The sequence below is a fragment of the Excalfactoria chinensis genome, chromosome 3, assembly GCF_039878825.1.
Source record: "Excalfactoria chinensis isolate bCotChi1 chromosome 3, bCotChi1.hap2, whole genome shotgun sequence".
NCBI lineage: Eukaryota > Metazoa > Chordata > Aves > Galliformes > Phasianidae > Excalfactoria > Excalfactoria chinensis.
In genome coordinates, this window is record NC_092827.1 from 81,658,346 (window position 1) to 81,673,952 (window position 15,607).

Here is a 15,607-nt window from a genome sequence, read left to right on the forward strand (position 1 = left end):
TGTTTTAAACTGAGTTGAGTCAACCACCTAAAATATGCAGGAAATACTTTTGATCATATTCCCAGTTGCTTTCCCAGTGTATTGCTAATGCATTTATCATGCCCCTGTTTCAGTGTTTCACTGAATTTGTTATGTTTAAATGTGCAGATAGAGCTCTGTAATTTTTTTGAATGCATATAAGAAATGGAATCCTAATTTTTCTCCGTGCATATATGTATAGGTCTCTCCGATACCCTTGCAATGTGGAAATGTGTGGTTCTCCTGCTGCAGAATGAAGACTTGGTAGTAAGGGATGCAGCTGCTGAGGTTCTGCAAGTGGCACAGGCTGAAAAAAAGAGCAGTAAAGGAACAGGTATGCTCAATTCTTTTCATTTTTAAGTAATATTGAACACTTGAGAAACTGAAATATTTATCTCTTCGTCATAAAATTCTTCCTAACTGTAAAATGATCCATGTATCCCTTGAGCGTCTACCATGGAAGAGAACAGTAAGTTGAGATTTGACACCCACCGTGCTTTTATTATTTTGTTTACACTGTTCTTGATGTAATTTGCAAATGGTTAAATGGATATGTAGAAAAGATAACTGCGGCATTCAGCCAGGTTCATGCTGTTGATGGGTAAACTATAACATAAGGAGTAATGCTGAAAAGTCTTTAATACAAGCATTAGTTTAATACAGTGCAATGGAAGGTGCTATTTGAAAAGCAGGTTATTATAATAGGCTGATCAGAGTGCAACAGGAATCTGGGAAAACCGTACTCAACTCATTGATTCATTATTAGACCTTGAAATCCATTTAGATAGAGATCAACAAAGACAATTCTCAGCACACCCACAACATGCTTTCAAGGACAAGGGCCCTTTGTCTGTATGCCCTAGTTTACTCAACCCTGTTAATTTTAAAATAGCCACAAAACTTGAGTAGGCTTAACTAATTAACGTGTTTTGCTTTCAGAGTCTTTGCTGAAGCATTCTCCCTTGTGTTGTGAATAAATAAGAATTTGCTACCAATCTGTTCTCGCTCTGGTGGTCCCCATGGGTCTGTGCTATTCAGTAATGCCTCCACCAGCTTGTCTGCAGTCAATACAGTGTAGTTAACCTGCTCCACATGAATTCCTGCTGGACGAGTGATATAGCAAATACGGCAGGACAAGTGTATGTTTTCTACTGCTGTAAATAGAAGTAGCTGTGAATGTGCTCAGGCAGCATATACAGTTTTGAGCTGGCACTGTTCAGACACAGTGCTGTGGGGTAGGAGAAGTAAAAAGAAGGGATGTGTTAAAGACAGCTTTCATCTCCCTGTTAATTCCTGCAGCTCTCCTTCCAGCTCTCTCGTTACAGCTCTGGCAATTTGTCTGGTCTGAGCTCCAGCTCTGTGGAGCATCTGGACACTGTGTGTCTCAGCCCCTAACACTGGTGTTTAGAGACCATCCTCAAATATCTCAAGATGGCACTTTCTCTGGAAATAACACAGTCGTGCTTTTTTTCCCCCTGGTTCCTGTATTTTGTCCCTTTTCCTTGTATCCCTTTGCCAGAGGCCATTCCCTTGTAGCTTGATGAGATGTTCAGGACTCTGTCCTACTCATTCATATTATAGTCGTATCAGTACTTGCTGATATAACTTACCACTTTGGTAATTAGAAGAGGCCAAAATTGAGGAACTAACATCAGAATTGTTTTTTAGTTTCAGTGTTCCAAATCAGGATAGGGACTCACTCACTAACCTTATTTTTAGCCCCTCGGTTGTTCTAGGAATATAAGAATATGCACTTACCTTGAATAGCAAAGCACGCTGTTTTTGAAAATACAGTCCAATTTCTTTCCTCCTCCATTTAACATTTTTATTATTGCTTCTGACTGTGAGCATTTTCTGTGCTAAACTCCTTTATTTCTCTGTGCTTTGCTGTCTGCCTTTCAGGATAGGAGTACACTGGCTTTTGTTTGCAGCTGGATAAAAATAATCATTACCTTCAGTTGTTCGTTATTTTCTTTTATGCCCTTTGTTTACACGTGTACACGTATGCAGTATGCTTGGGTTGTTGCTTTGCTTTGTTTTTTTTACAGACATTTTGTGGTTCACCAGTGCTCTCCATCCTGGGAATTTCTAAATGACATTCAAATAACTGCATCTGTTTTCTCACACGTCATGCCATGGAAGTCTTTTCTTTTATCACAGCATAGATTCTAATGCACTAGAATTCATAAGAAGCCATAAAAGATCTGTCTTTAAATCCTTCATTTCTTAAAAACTGCTTGATATCTTATACAAACTGACTTCTTGTTTCCATTGTGTGATGACAAATACATATTGTGGCACAGCAGTATTATCACAAGATCAGAATGAAAGATGACTCAAGAGATCAAAACAAAGAGTGGGTGACTAGAGTGCTATTTTTGTGCACTCTGTAATTGCTTCAGTTTCATTGCCATTAATACTAGTTAACATAAGAGAGTAAACAGTCTATTATAATTTCAGTTTTCTTTGTTCCTCAAACATCTTTATGCCCAAGTAGATGTTATATTTCCAGAAAGACTGCACTGTTGTGTCACCTTTTCCTGCTGTTAATTTGCTGCACGTAAAGCGGGAATACTGCTTACAAAATCCAAGTGTTGGACTTGCCAGAGATGTTGGCACAAGTGTTATCATGTCTGCTCTCCACAAAACTCTCACCCGTGCATACTGCATATAAAGCAGCTGGCCATAGCTGTCTACAGAAGAACTGAATTGCCAGCTTAGGGAATAAACACCTTAAGTGTTTTATTTATCTGAAATCCAAAGGAATCTCTGTTTATAGCCTGATAACTCTGATTAAGCCTACAGAATTGATAACCGGTACAAGCTAGTATTTGTTTTGCCTGCGGTAGAATATAGCACAAAAGAGTATATGCAGCAGCTGGAGTGAGTCCGAATTTTTACTCTGCTTCGGCAAGAAGATGTGTGAAGTTAGACTATTTGCTATTAGTAGCAAACTCAGTTTATTTGCATAGATTGTTAATAGAACCGTTATAGGACATTCTTTCTTTACCTACACGTTGCTGAATTACAGCATATGTGTAGCAGTGTGACTGTTTCGTGTTGCATTTTCAGGTCATTTATAGGTGGTGAAACTGGAGGCAAATGGACCTTTCTATTAGCGTGGCTTCACTTCCTGTAACTGCCCCTATCTTGTGTAATTGTTTGAAGCATTACATGAGCTCCTGGAAGAGAATGCGAACTTGCTTGTTATTCCCTCATGGCTTTTAGTGAGGGCAAAAAAAAGCCCCGTTTCCTCAAATAACTGCATAATCCATGCAGCTCTGGATCACTCAGATGAATACAGCAGTAACCTTGCAGAGCCTGAAACAGAGGGTAACAGATGTGATAAAAGAACTGTCAAAATTGCAACCCCTGTTTTTGAGTGAAAGGAGGAAAGCTCGGAAGACCAAACTGATCCACAGCAGGTCTCCTGTGCTCTCTGTGCTCTGTCTTTCCCTCCCCCTGAAAGCTCCTACTGTTACTGGTCAAGTTCATGTTTTTAATTTATGTTATTCATTCAGATGAGCTTGATTTAATTTTTGTAATTAGGTAAAAACTAATGGGAGGGTGTGGGTTAGTGAGGTAGGCTGGCTGGCTGCAGTCGTTTTCTGCACAGAGCAGGCTGAAGAGACTCCTATCTCACTGGAAACAAGAAAACCTTTTGTTTTGCTTGCTAAAAATAACTTATGAGGTAGTTAAGGTTTTACTAATAACTTGAACAATATAAATCCAATCTGTAACCTGAGGTATTGCATGTACACTTTGTTGTTGTTTCCCCATGCATTGAAGTGTAAACTTCTGTGGGATTGTTTGATTCCTCTTGGTATGAGGGAGGGTACAGGAAGTATTGTATTCAGTGTAAATGTAGAATAGCTGCTTTGAAATCTAATTAAATTAGTGACCCGTGGCTGTGTAAAGTCTAGACCTATTCACAAGCAGCATTGCTCATCCAGGAGGGTTACTCCTAAGAAGAAAGAAGAAAAAGGAGTTCACTTTCACTGTTGATGATTGCTTTACTGACTATCCTGACAAATTCATTTGCTAGAATGAAAGTTGTATTCACTGGTGTCATTTTGCTCAAAAGCACTTTCTAAAGCTGTAGGATTGTCAGAAATGGAAAAACTTAGATAAACTGTCTTTTTCACTATTACAGCTAAACCAGTACTGTTTTCCTAACCAAATACATTTAGATAGCTTGATGCTTACGTTGGTAAATTACCAAGTTAACATTATGTTGGGTTAAGATCTTAAGCATTGCCAGCATTAGCACCAATTTATCTGATTTGATTCATCTCAGACAGCTTCAGAAGTGTGGATGAGCAATTACACTTTCAGAGCTGAGTCATTTTTTGAATGTACCTCAGTGATGTAGAAGCCTAATAATCTTCTCTAATATGATTTAGGCCGTTGGGAACCTCTCGCTGCATACAAGCACAGTGGCATAGTGACACAGCAACATGGCTTAGAGATGAGCAAGGCTGCTCTCTGGAAGCTGCTTTTTCAGCTAATTCTGAGAATTGGATTGGGTCTACAGGTGACATAGACAGAATATATTGCTGATTAAATTACTGGCCAGAAATGCAGGGATATTGATCCTGATCCTTCTCTTCCCATCTCACACACTTCGGAATGAAGCAGTACAAGATACTTGTACTCTTTTATCAGGAGTTTCTGCATAAAAGGCAGTGCAAAACTCACTTTTATTCCTGGCTGTTCCTTTCCATTTGACTTTTAACCTTCAGAAAGGTGATTAGTGAAAATGACAGATATGCTGTTGGGAAAGGGGCACTACCGGTTTGCAAAGCAGATTTGGTTGAGATTCCTGCGGAAGTCATCATGTGACCTGTGGTCTCTGCTGGCCTCTAACCTCTCAGACTAAAGGTATGGAGGAGACTCACCTTTCAGTAACCTCTGTTTTGCCTATTGACTAGAGAGCGTAAGTGTGAGTTAAGGGGGAAGTTAAACTGTTCTCCTGGGAGGAGAGGAAAAAGTGATTTCATAGATTAAAGAATGAAATAGTTGCAAGGTAACTTAGAATTCCTTTTTAGTCTTTAGCATTTGGCTGAGTAGAACCTCTCTGTCAATCATGCTGTCTTTGTGGCATGAAGAAAGGCAAAACTGTTTGCTCCTTGTGCTTCTATTTTTTTTTTCACTACACATCATGAATACAGAAGGTAAATTCAAGTAAAATCTCCTTGACTGTAGAAAGTAATGAAGATGTGTGCTAAAAGTCTCACATTTATGTGTTTATTGAAGGTGGGATGTGTAAATAAGCCTTAACTTATCCTTTTCTACCTCTGCTTAAGAAAAGATCAGACTGGTTTACATTTGAAAGAGATTTTAGTCAGATTTATGTTCCTTTTTCTTATCCTTTAAAAATCTTCAGTGAACCTAAAGCTGTACAGAAGTTCTCATACGTATGTGCCCTGAGAAGATCTTGTAAATCAGTTGAAAGATAAGAGATAATGTCAGCTGTGTGATGTTAATAACGTCCAATGGCCTGGCAGTCATCATCAGCACCACAGGTGATATCAGCAAATCATGGGTGACCGACATGATCTCAAAACTTGTACCCCAGATGTCCTTTATGACTGATCCATGAAGTCTTCCAGGACAAGGGAACAAATTAAACCCATTCTCTAGTTGCTGGTGAAACAGCTAGGAGTGAGTAAATGCTGTGCAAAACTCAGATGCTAAAAATACTGTTGTCATTGGTGGTATTCAGCTGAGTGATAAGAGCATCCCACATACTGCACAGGAAAATGTAAAGAAACACACTGTCCTTTCATTGCTGCCTCAAGCCCTTGTTGGTATTTGAAGCGTGTTTTATTGCTTAAAGTACCTGGAAACCTTGGTCATAGCAAAAGTCCGTCTCTTCTAATGAACCATGTAAAGGAGAAAGACTGAGTGATGTGTTAGTCCTCTTGCCAAACCTGGGGAGAGATCCACCGCTTTGCTATATTTCTGTGCTGGCATTTGCCTCCCTAGAAGGGAAGAACAATGGGAGGAGTGTGGTGAATAAAAAACGAGTTGGGTTACTCTGATCCTGGACAAAGATTAATGTGTAGGGTTCAACTTTTCTCATGCATTGGGTGACTTGCCCCGATGTTCAGGTTAGGCTAATAGACCTCTTTGTAAGCTGAGGCCCCAAACAATTCCCTTAATTGCATCTCTTAAAACCAGTTCTGGCAGCTGCCTGCCTTAAAGAAATAGATGGTAATTACCTGCACATAAACTAGGGAATTGCATGCATATGCTGCTTTGAGGATGTACTAACTGGAATCTGTGGTACGATCATAGATGATACATTTCCATTTCTTGATTTAAGTAAGGGTTGTGCTTTTATTTTCTTCTCTGTTTAAATTCGCTAGAGATTGATGGAGGAGTTATGAAAAACATGAAATCAGAACTTGTCTGTAGAGAGCGCTGTGCTGAAGCGATCTAGTGCTATTCCAGTTGCTATCCTGAAAACAAGACTATTAATGCTGTGGAGGGGCACAGCTGCATGCAGAAGATGGAACGTTTTCATTCTAAGTACATGATGTCAGCCACCATCGTGCGGAAAGTTAAGAGCTTTCAGCAGTTGGATCAGTTTCAAGTCCTGGGTAGGAAAAAACAGCATTCAAGGTGTACTTAATATAACACCCATGAATTTTAAGCTACCTGGAGAGTCTTTTGTAAATTTGGAGTCTGATGACCAGATAGTTCTCCTAGTCAGATCTTGTGATGTGCCATGGGGCTCTTGGGAAGTCTGCAGGAGTCTTCAGCATTGTCAGGGCCACCGATGGAAAACTGCTCCTGGTGTTAGCCAGAAGGTGCTGGTGTTCTTTGTGCTGGGGACAAGAGGAAGGAAGGCTAATGAATTTTTTTTTCTTTTTCTGGGATCGGCTCCAGTGTATGTTTTGCTTTGACAGTATTATTGATAAGTGTGTTCTGGTAACCAGATGCACAGCTATCCAAAAAGAACTAAACCTGCTATGAAAGAGGAGTTGTATGAGCTGAATGTCAGGATTTCAATGGGAGGAGACCTTTAGCCAACTGGCCTTTGAGAGTAGAGAAGACCCATCCCAGCAGAAGATGATGCTATGAAGCTCAGAAACGATTGAAAGCAGGAAAAGCTCATAGTGAAGCAGAGTTGTTCATGTTGCAGAACAAGATGAAACTGCATAAATGATACTTATTTTATGAAGGTTGTGTGTGGTGTCTATGTAATAATCTACGTTAAAAGAAATACTTCCTGCTACCTCAGTGGAAAGAGTGAAGTACTGGCAGCAGTTTGCAGTGTTATAATCAAATATAGTGCAGGACTGTGTATTCACAGCCACTATAAGGTGGTGAAAGCTCTTCGGCTATGTTAGATAAAGCATGCCGAGGACAGGAGGAAAGGTCAAACAGCTGTGTGTGTATTCCTGGAATACACTGAAAGGGGTTCTAACAAGGGAGGTGGAGGGGGTGCTGCTGGAAACTATGAGAACACTCCGCACTGGGAAGTGCACTAGACATTACTGAAAAGTACCACAGACTGTGCAAGGTAACATCACAGATAATGTACCAACATTGTCTGTAATTGTAGGATTGTAAGTAGAGTAAGGTTCACAGAGAAGGACATGCTCCTTAAAACATTGAACATTCAGGCTTCTACATGAGGGCAGTATCTCTGGCCACATCTATTTTTCTCCTGTGCTTTTTAAAGTAAATACTTCTTCGTGCATATATAAGGTTCATTTAAATCACAGCAAACTAATAGATGGTAAATATCTGTGGTAGTTGGTGACTACCTGATGACTGTGATGACCTTACATCTAAGAAGTTTGTTCCAGAAAGCAAAATGACACGTGGTAGAGATTATGAAATATTTACTGTGGCTAGAAGCTATAATTTGGTGTTTTTTACATCTACTGTAATAGTTCTAAGAAGGGCACAATTACAGGTCAGTTGCAAGATGAAAGAATTGAGGTTTACAAGTGTAAATGAATTCATCTGGCCTCTTTGCTAGAATAAATTTTGTCCTGTTCCAGAAGCAGATTTGACCTGTGGCCTAGTTGTATCATAATGTTATACTCATAGGCATATTCAGAATCTTTAACACTTCCTTTATAGCTGACATTCTAGTTATATACAATAAAAAGTCTCCTATTTTTACAAAAATCGCTGGAAGATCTGATTAGGAAGTAAGTGAAGGCTTTCAGGTTGTGTTTGTAATGTGATTGTTTCCTGCCTTAATGGTGACTCTTGAATGATTGTAGGTACTGTAATTGTGCGTAGATATTTTCCGTGGATGCAGAGGAAGAGTAGGCAGAAAAGGCTAGAAAATTGGCTTAAAACTCTTTGGAAGTTACCTTTGGCCTCATGGACCCAGAGCTCATTGTGTTGTCTGCCTTTGCAAGAAATGCTAGGTAAAAACAAATTGTATTACCCGCCCTGTGCTGACTAGTTCTTACAGCTAAGTCACGAAGCGTTGTGGTTTGGGGGTTTGTTGTTTCTTGTAGCTGGTGCTCTACACTGCTAATTCAGGGCACGTGAAGAATCAACACAAATGTTTAGCTTCTTACTTTCTAGAATTTTGAAACGTGATCTTCACATATTTATTCAGAGGCAGAATAGAGGTTCCCTGACAAATAAAGATTGCTGGATTTAGCCTATAAGCTGTATAACATTTTGCTGCAGTGTTCAGTGTTCCTACCAAGATGAGAATGTGTTATTGAATAAATTGGAATATGCAAGTGTGTAATTTTTTTTCATTCGTTAGCTGACACGGGTGAAAGCTGGAGCAAACGGGGTGCTAGCACAAAAAGGTCTGAGTTATCCATAACTTGCAACTGCCTCTGTCCTCTTTAGACTGCTTGAGACAGAGGAGGTCACGTGAAGAAAAGCAGTACAAATAGATACGGCCCGGCATCTGTGGTATTTCTGGTGTCTTAAACACCACCTTCACAGTGCATTTGAGAACGGCATTCTGGAAGTTCTGATGTGAAAGATCAGTGAGAGGATTGGCTAGGTGTATCTATGATAGCGCTATGCTTTGCAAAGACTGACATGGGATTACAACTGAAAGAATATGATGGGCTGGAGAGCTTGCAAAATTTTACAAGTTTTTAATGAATTGAAAAGCCTAGCTCAGTGCTGTAGGCATCTAGTTTGTAAACTCTACATACTTAGACTAAATATATAGTACTTCAATTTGGCTACTCGTCTGTATTATATATGGAAGATACGTGCTGAGAAATGTACATCTAATACTATAGTAAGTAGTCCATTATTTCTTCGTAAATACATTGTTCATAGAAAACTCCACTTGACAGCTGTGAGAGTGAAGGTCTCTGTCTTTCAGCAGCAGAGGTAACAGAGATAACAACAGAGCTATCTGTTGTTCTGCCCTTTGCATCAAACTTGACTGTAAGATAACTCCTCTGAAAGAACAAAGCTGATAGCCTGTGCGTAGCCCTGTGCAAAACACATCTGCCGCAAAGCCCCCATTCCAGGGCATGCACGTATGGTACTTTTTTATTTGTTTTGTTTATTTTATTTTAATGCCATTTTCCACTGAGAGGGAATTCCCCAAGGAGGAGGAGATTATACATTTCTGCAAGCAAATTTTTGGACACAGTATGTGTATATGTGCGTGGGAGTGAGCTGAGCACCACAAATGCCATTGCAGACTAACCTAAACCACTAACTTCTTTTCACATAAGTCAGCACTCTGCATTTTTAATGACCAAGATAGAACCTACCTGTGCCAGGGCCAAACAGCACCAGAGAATGAAAGTTGTTTTCGTGGTATCACCAATTCCCTGAGCTGTAGACTTCCCACTGATTTGGTTGCTTTAATTAGCAGTGGAGTGGGGGGTGAAGGAAGGTGGGGGTGAAGGGACACAGCAGGCCCTTACTTCAAAACCTAAGATGTGTAAAAGTCGATTTCTTTTCTTCTGTAATCAGTTCCAAGTGAGCTCTTAAAAGAGGAACTTGGAACTGGCTTGACTGAACAAATTGATTTCTCATGCATGAGAAAGTCAAGTTAGACTTCTTTGGGAAGCCTAGAAATTTATATTTCTAGAATTAGACTTTTTGTAACGGGCTTTTGATTGTTAGATTTCAAGCAAGACTGTTGAAATCATTTTGAGGAGCGGAATGATTTATGGTAGTTGCTTACAGTACCAGCGTCATGCCACTGTCGTATGTTTTTAATTTCGCTCCTTTGCATGGTCTGTGCTGTGTTAATGATCACCTTGTCATGCCAGCAGTGGAAAAGGTTTTTATAAATAATTCCCACTGGTAAGATGAAAGTGTTAACAGAAATACTTCAGTGAAGGCCTTGATTAACTTGGCTTGATCACAGTGGAGGTTAGACTTACAATCTCTTATTACCAAGACTAATAAAACCCATTCATTTTTTCATGTTCTATGCTAATTACTTTTTTACTTTCCCTTGTGCAGATGCGCACAAGCTTATTTATGTTTGTATTGAAGACAGCAATTACACTGCTTAGGCTTTTTCCTTGATGTACTCATTCTTGTAAATTCACACCCAAACAAAACCTTCTTTCCCTCATTCCAGAATCTGTGCACTGTAATACTAGAACTTCAGGTTTGTGGATTGTGAACTTAGACTCTTAAACATATACTTTTTTAAATGTTGGATTTTTTTGTTCATTTGGTGTTTGTTGTTATTTTCCAATTACCGGATGAATCTGTTGTGAGCAAATCCCCTAGTTTAATTCTATTATCTAACTTTGTGATACTTTGAATATGCAGAACGTTTTCCACATGAATCAAGCAGAAGTATTAATACAACAGAAGTGTGCTTATGGCAGTGCTACATATTAGTGTAGTACACATCAGTAGCAGATAGGTAGCTGAAGTTGAACAAATCCAGCTGAACTTCTGTGGACATACTGCATTATGAAATCTGTAAGGTTTATGAAATTTAGCATGCAACCATGTTGGCTGTAGGATGCTCAACTTAACTTGCATTTGCTGTAAACAAGAGAAGATTTTTCTTTTTCTATTTCCTCCTACTTCCTGAAAGCTCTGCCTCGTGTGCAGACAGTAAGAAGCACAATTAAGAATTAAATGCCACAATAACTTTCCTCCTTAATTCAAATTCTCCACGTGTAAATTATTCAAGTCACTGTACGGCAATATAGTATACGAATACCACATTATATCACTACTGCATCTCAGAAATGTCAAGGAAACAAGGTACATCTCATCTTCTGTGAGAATTAATAGTGTTAGCATCAAATAAATGGTGTTATTGAACAAGTCAAAGGTCTTTCAGAAAAGATATTTCCAATATTGCTTTCCTTTTCCTAAAGCAATAGGTAAGATCTTACTGAGAAGAGAAATGGTTTCTTAGGCTGTATCCCAAAGTATAGAAGACTTGATTGGAGCCAGTGACTTCAAGCTCCTCTAATGTGAGGTTGATGCAGACCCTGGAGTGCAAATAAAACAGGATGTAAGGAGATCCTGGAGATAAGGGATCTCAGGGTGAAATAGCACTTAAAAGCACGAACTGAATCCTGTGCTGGTCTGCAGAACACAGTAGTGGTTTCGGTTCAAACTCCCAGAAGCAGCAGAGATGATATTTGCAGCTCTTGCTCATGAGCTGCCTTGCTTTGCATTGTGTTGTAAGTTTTGGCATGATTATCTTTGTGGAAGGTTGTCACAAAGTAAAGGTATATTCTGCAAACCAGAAGATTTGGCACGATTCTCACAAGCAATAGTGAAGGCTGCACCATCCATGGCAAGCTGTAGCAGGATATGGACTTCCCTGAAGGAAACTCATTTTAAACATGTGGACTGAAAAATTAGATGTTAAAGACATAAATGTCTGTTACGTACGTATGTCAGTGTGGTGTTTAGCTGCAAATGGCATTATTTATTCAAGGAAAAGTTCCTTGAGCAGTGAAATGAAGGGAGCTTGTGTTTGGGGTTTTTTTTTCCTCATGGATTTGTTTAGCATGTATTTTCTCATGTCTGATCACTGAGGTTTCAACTTCTGCTAGGTGGGACAGTCACAGGGTCTCTTTTCTCTACACAGCTGCCTAGTTACAAAGAAACAAGACATAATATTTTGGATTCCCTTGCCCTTTTTGTCCGGCTGGGTTGAAATTGCACAGCTCATTCAGAAGTTGTGGTGGGAAACCACGTATACAGAAGCATGCCTGCTGATTTCCTTATTATTACTATTATTTTAAAGGAACTAAAGTCCCTTTGATGTTGTTTACTCTCGTAGATTGTCAGTGTGATTGAATAAAATATAGCAGCACTGTTATTGTTTCTGTGCACTGAGTGCTTTCTTTATCTGCACCTGCCCTCTGACTTCATCCTCCCAGTTTCTCGCACCTTTTCAATAGACCTTCCATTGGCTTCCGTAAGCTTAACAGCCTATTGGTTTTCTGACTCCATCTCCTCTTTAAAATATGTCTTGTAAATTAAATGCATTGTGCATGAATTGTGTATTTTTATGAGCGAGGTTGATGGTCTGTTGTTAGGGTTACCTGACACTGCTCATTATAAAGTCGTGTTTTTCAGATACATTAGTTCTTCATTGTTGGTATTGAGATTTTCCACACTGCAAAGATTTTTTTCTTACTACAGCAGATGCAAATCTACATATGAATCTAAGTTAGGGAATCGTGCCTTCCATATGCAGGTTACAAAAAAGAATTGGGTGGAGATCTTTCCTTTTGAATGCTGTAACATAGTTATGTTTTGGAGCAAGACACTTTGATAAAATATGTGCAAGCACTGCTGAGAAAATAAGACCATAAAAGGTTTCAGTAGGGACTTCAAGGAGTCTAAAAGCTAAAACCTCCAAAGATTTTTGCACTCAATAAGCAATTTAAATTTCTCTGCTCCTGCAATGTTTACTTGTGTTCCCAGTGGGGTTACTGAATGTGCTGTATACCAGGAGCACGATGCCTCTGAAGGACTCTGCAAGTGTTGCTTTGGGTAGCTCTGGGCGAGGCTGGGCTTATGTACTTGAAATGAAAACCTGAAATGTGCTTTCATTAATACCTGTGAATATTATTGTTACAGCAAAATATAGAGAAACTGGCTGTCATTTCTGTTTATAGAATAGATAAATGATAAATCAGCAAAATTCTGTGGGCTGTTGGAAAAGTTAAGCTGAACTATTGAGAGTTCAGCCTGGTTAGGTGAGGATCCTTGTTCTTTATAGTGCAAGAGGAAGGAGGAGAAAGATCTTCAGAGAGGACTGTGGTGAGAGGGGACTGGTCTGACACCAGCAGAAGAATGAGGGTAAGAAGCATAATGAAGATAAAAGGGGAATTTTCCAGCATTTTGGGAGCCAGTGTGACTGGAGGTCACTCAGAGGCTGAGTGTCAAACCCTGAGTTTTCAAAAGAAAAGGAGGACTAAAGCGGTCAAGATAATTAGACCTGTGTTGAGATACTGTGGAATTGGCTGCCTGGGATTAGATAGAAGACACAGGAGCTGCACTATCTGTACACCTCACATCTCCTGTACTGCTTTGAAACTTGGGAAGTTGTGCATTCACATTGCTGTCTTCCCATCTTCTCTACACTAAGAGTATTAGTACAGTTACAAAGCCAAGTATGTGAAAGATAGGAAATGCAACCTTAATTCAAAGATGTGCTGCATGTATAAGGCAGCAGGGGCTATCTGTGTTATCACAGGATGGCTGTTTTGTTTTTGTCAGTGGGTTTTTTGTTTGGTTTGTTTTTCCTTTTTTTCCTCCCCAGAAGTACTTATTCATTAGACAAGACAGATTTGCTCTGATGTTGAATCAGGAACATACAGCATAAGAAACATCTCTAAGAGCATTACCTCATTTGCAAAACTAGAAGTGATAAAGTCAGGCAGGATCACAAGAAAGAACATGCCAAAGCCACTTAGTATTGCTCTTGTGTTTTGCATTCTATTCCTGCCTCTCCCAGAGAGCTGTTTTGTGCAGGTAAACAAGTCATTTCAACCAGTTTAGAAAGGAGGTCACTAGCGTGCTGAGTGCTTAGCTGGGTCCCCTGGAGGCACAAGTTGCAGGAGTTCAGAGCACACAGAGCAGAAGCCAGAGGCAAACGAATTTTGAATATTAAAACATGAGATGCTGAATAGCCAGAAAACAAGTCACGAAGCCTTAGATTGGACATCTGAAATCAGTCAAGAGTTTTAATCTTAATCTTCATGTCTCTCCTCTCTATACACAGAAAACAGATAGTATCATTTATTTCTGTGGTCATACAAATGCACGTGACTTGGGGGAGCATTCCATGTAGCGACGAATGAGTGAGAGTCACAGGTTAGTTAGTCGTTCTGTCCTCCTATTTGGATATGTTGAAATATTTGGAATAAATAAGGTTCAAAGCTACGTATTAAATGAGGAGAGAATAAAAGAGAGAAAAAAACTTTGCTTTGCTTTTCTCTTGTTCAAGAAGTGCTTATGCTTGGAGGACATCAGTATACTGGGGAGAGCACTCGCAGCACTCTCTGTTTCCTCTCATTTGAAGAGAGACAAACCAATTCCACAGAAGACTTGGAAAGATGTGGAAAATACAAATGTAAAATTGATACTTTAGTGTCATGTGTACAAGTGTATTTGTATCCGTGTCAGACTTTCAGTTAAAGAATTCTGATTACTGATGGAATAATATGCATCACTCCAAGAGTCTACGTAAATATAATCTCATTGCATGCGAGAATAAGCAGTTCCTGCTCCTCCTATACATTTGCTTGGAAGAATGCCTCAAAGTAATTCAGGTAAGTCATGTTACAATTTAATGACCCACCTGACTCTGTCAAGGCCTGTGAAGTTGTGTAGTGCCTGATGAAGACATAGGTGAAGTTGCAGGGAGCCACCTCACCAGTGTTTAGGATATGGACACGATGGCCAGCAGTTTCCTGGCAGATCTTGATTCAGCTGTTACTCACTTGACAACAGCTGTTTGGAAATACCTGAGCTTCAAATATTTCAGTACAAGATGCGACTAGACAGAAAACATTTCCAAAGAGGTGTGCCCATACAATGGGGAAATGCTCTGCATTGCTAAAGCTGCAAATTCAAGGAAGTCACCTAGGAGGTAAGAGCTGTGGGAGAGAAAAATTATTTTCATGCTTTCATGTGAAATTTGAACATCATCTAGGGAAGTAATATCACATAGTCCTTCCTGGTACCAGAACTGCCCAAGCCACAATAGAGTAATTAAGATCTGTAGACCTTTGTGTTGACTTCTGGTAGCAGAGGAACAAGGGGTAAGTAGGCTTCGTCATGTTTTGGTATATACCAGAAACCAACTTATTCTCGGATGAAATCATGGGTGCATCATCTTGCCTTTGTGAAGGGCAAGTAGATCTCTAGTGGATTGTTGAGATTTTTTTCTGAGATAGGTATTTTCCATTTGGTATTGAGATACGCAGCTGTGCTTATAATTTGCCTGTTAGACACCTGCAAGAACTGCTGCCAGGAAACAAACGAGCTTTTGCAGTGGTTCCTTTGGACAGTTACCTGTGGAGCACTGTGGTGAACATACTCTAGCAGTGGGGCTTTTGCCTCTCTTCTTTGCCGTTGCTGCTTATAGAGGTTAGTTCAATCAGGAGACCTTCTGAGGCTC

The 15,607-nt window shown here is 39.7% G+C and overlaps 1 protein-coding gene across 1 annotated transcript in view; it reads left to right on the forward strand.

The window, feature by feature from the left end:
* Nucleotides 1-15,607, forward strand: part of THADA (THADA armadillo repeat containing) — a 148,406-nt gene that overhangs the window by 123,050 nt on the left and 9,749 nt on the right. The window contains exon 36 of the mRNA XM_072333041.1: nucleotides 221-352. Coding sequence (XP_072189142.1) covers nucleotides 221-352 — 132 coding nt within the window. The remainder of the gene's footprint in view (nucleotides 1-220; nucleotides 353-15,607) is intronic.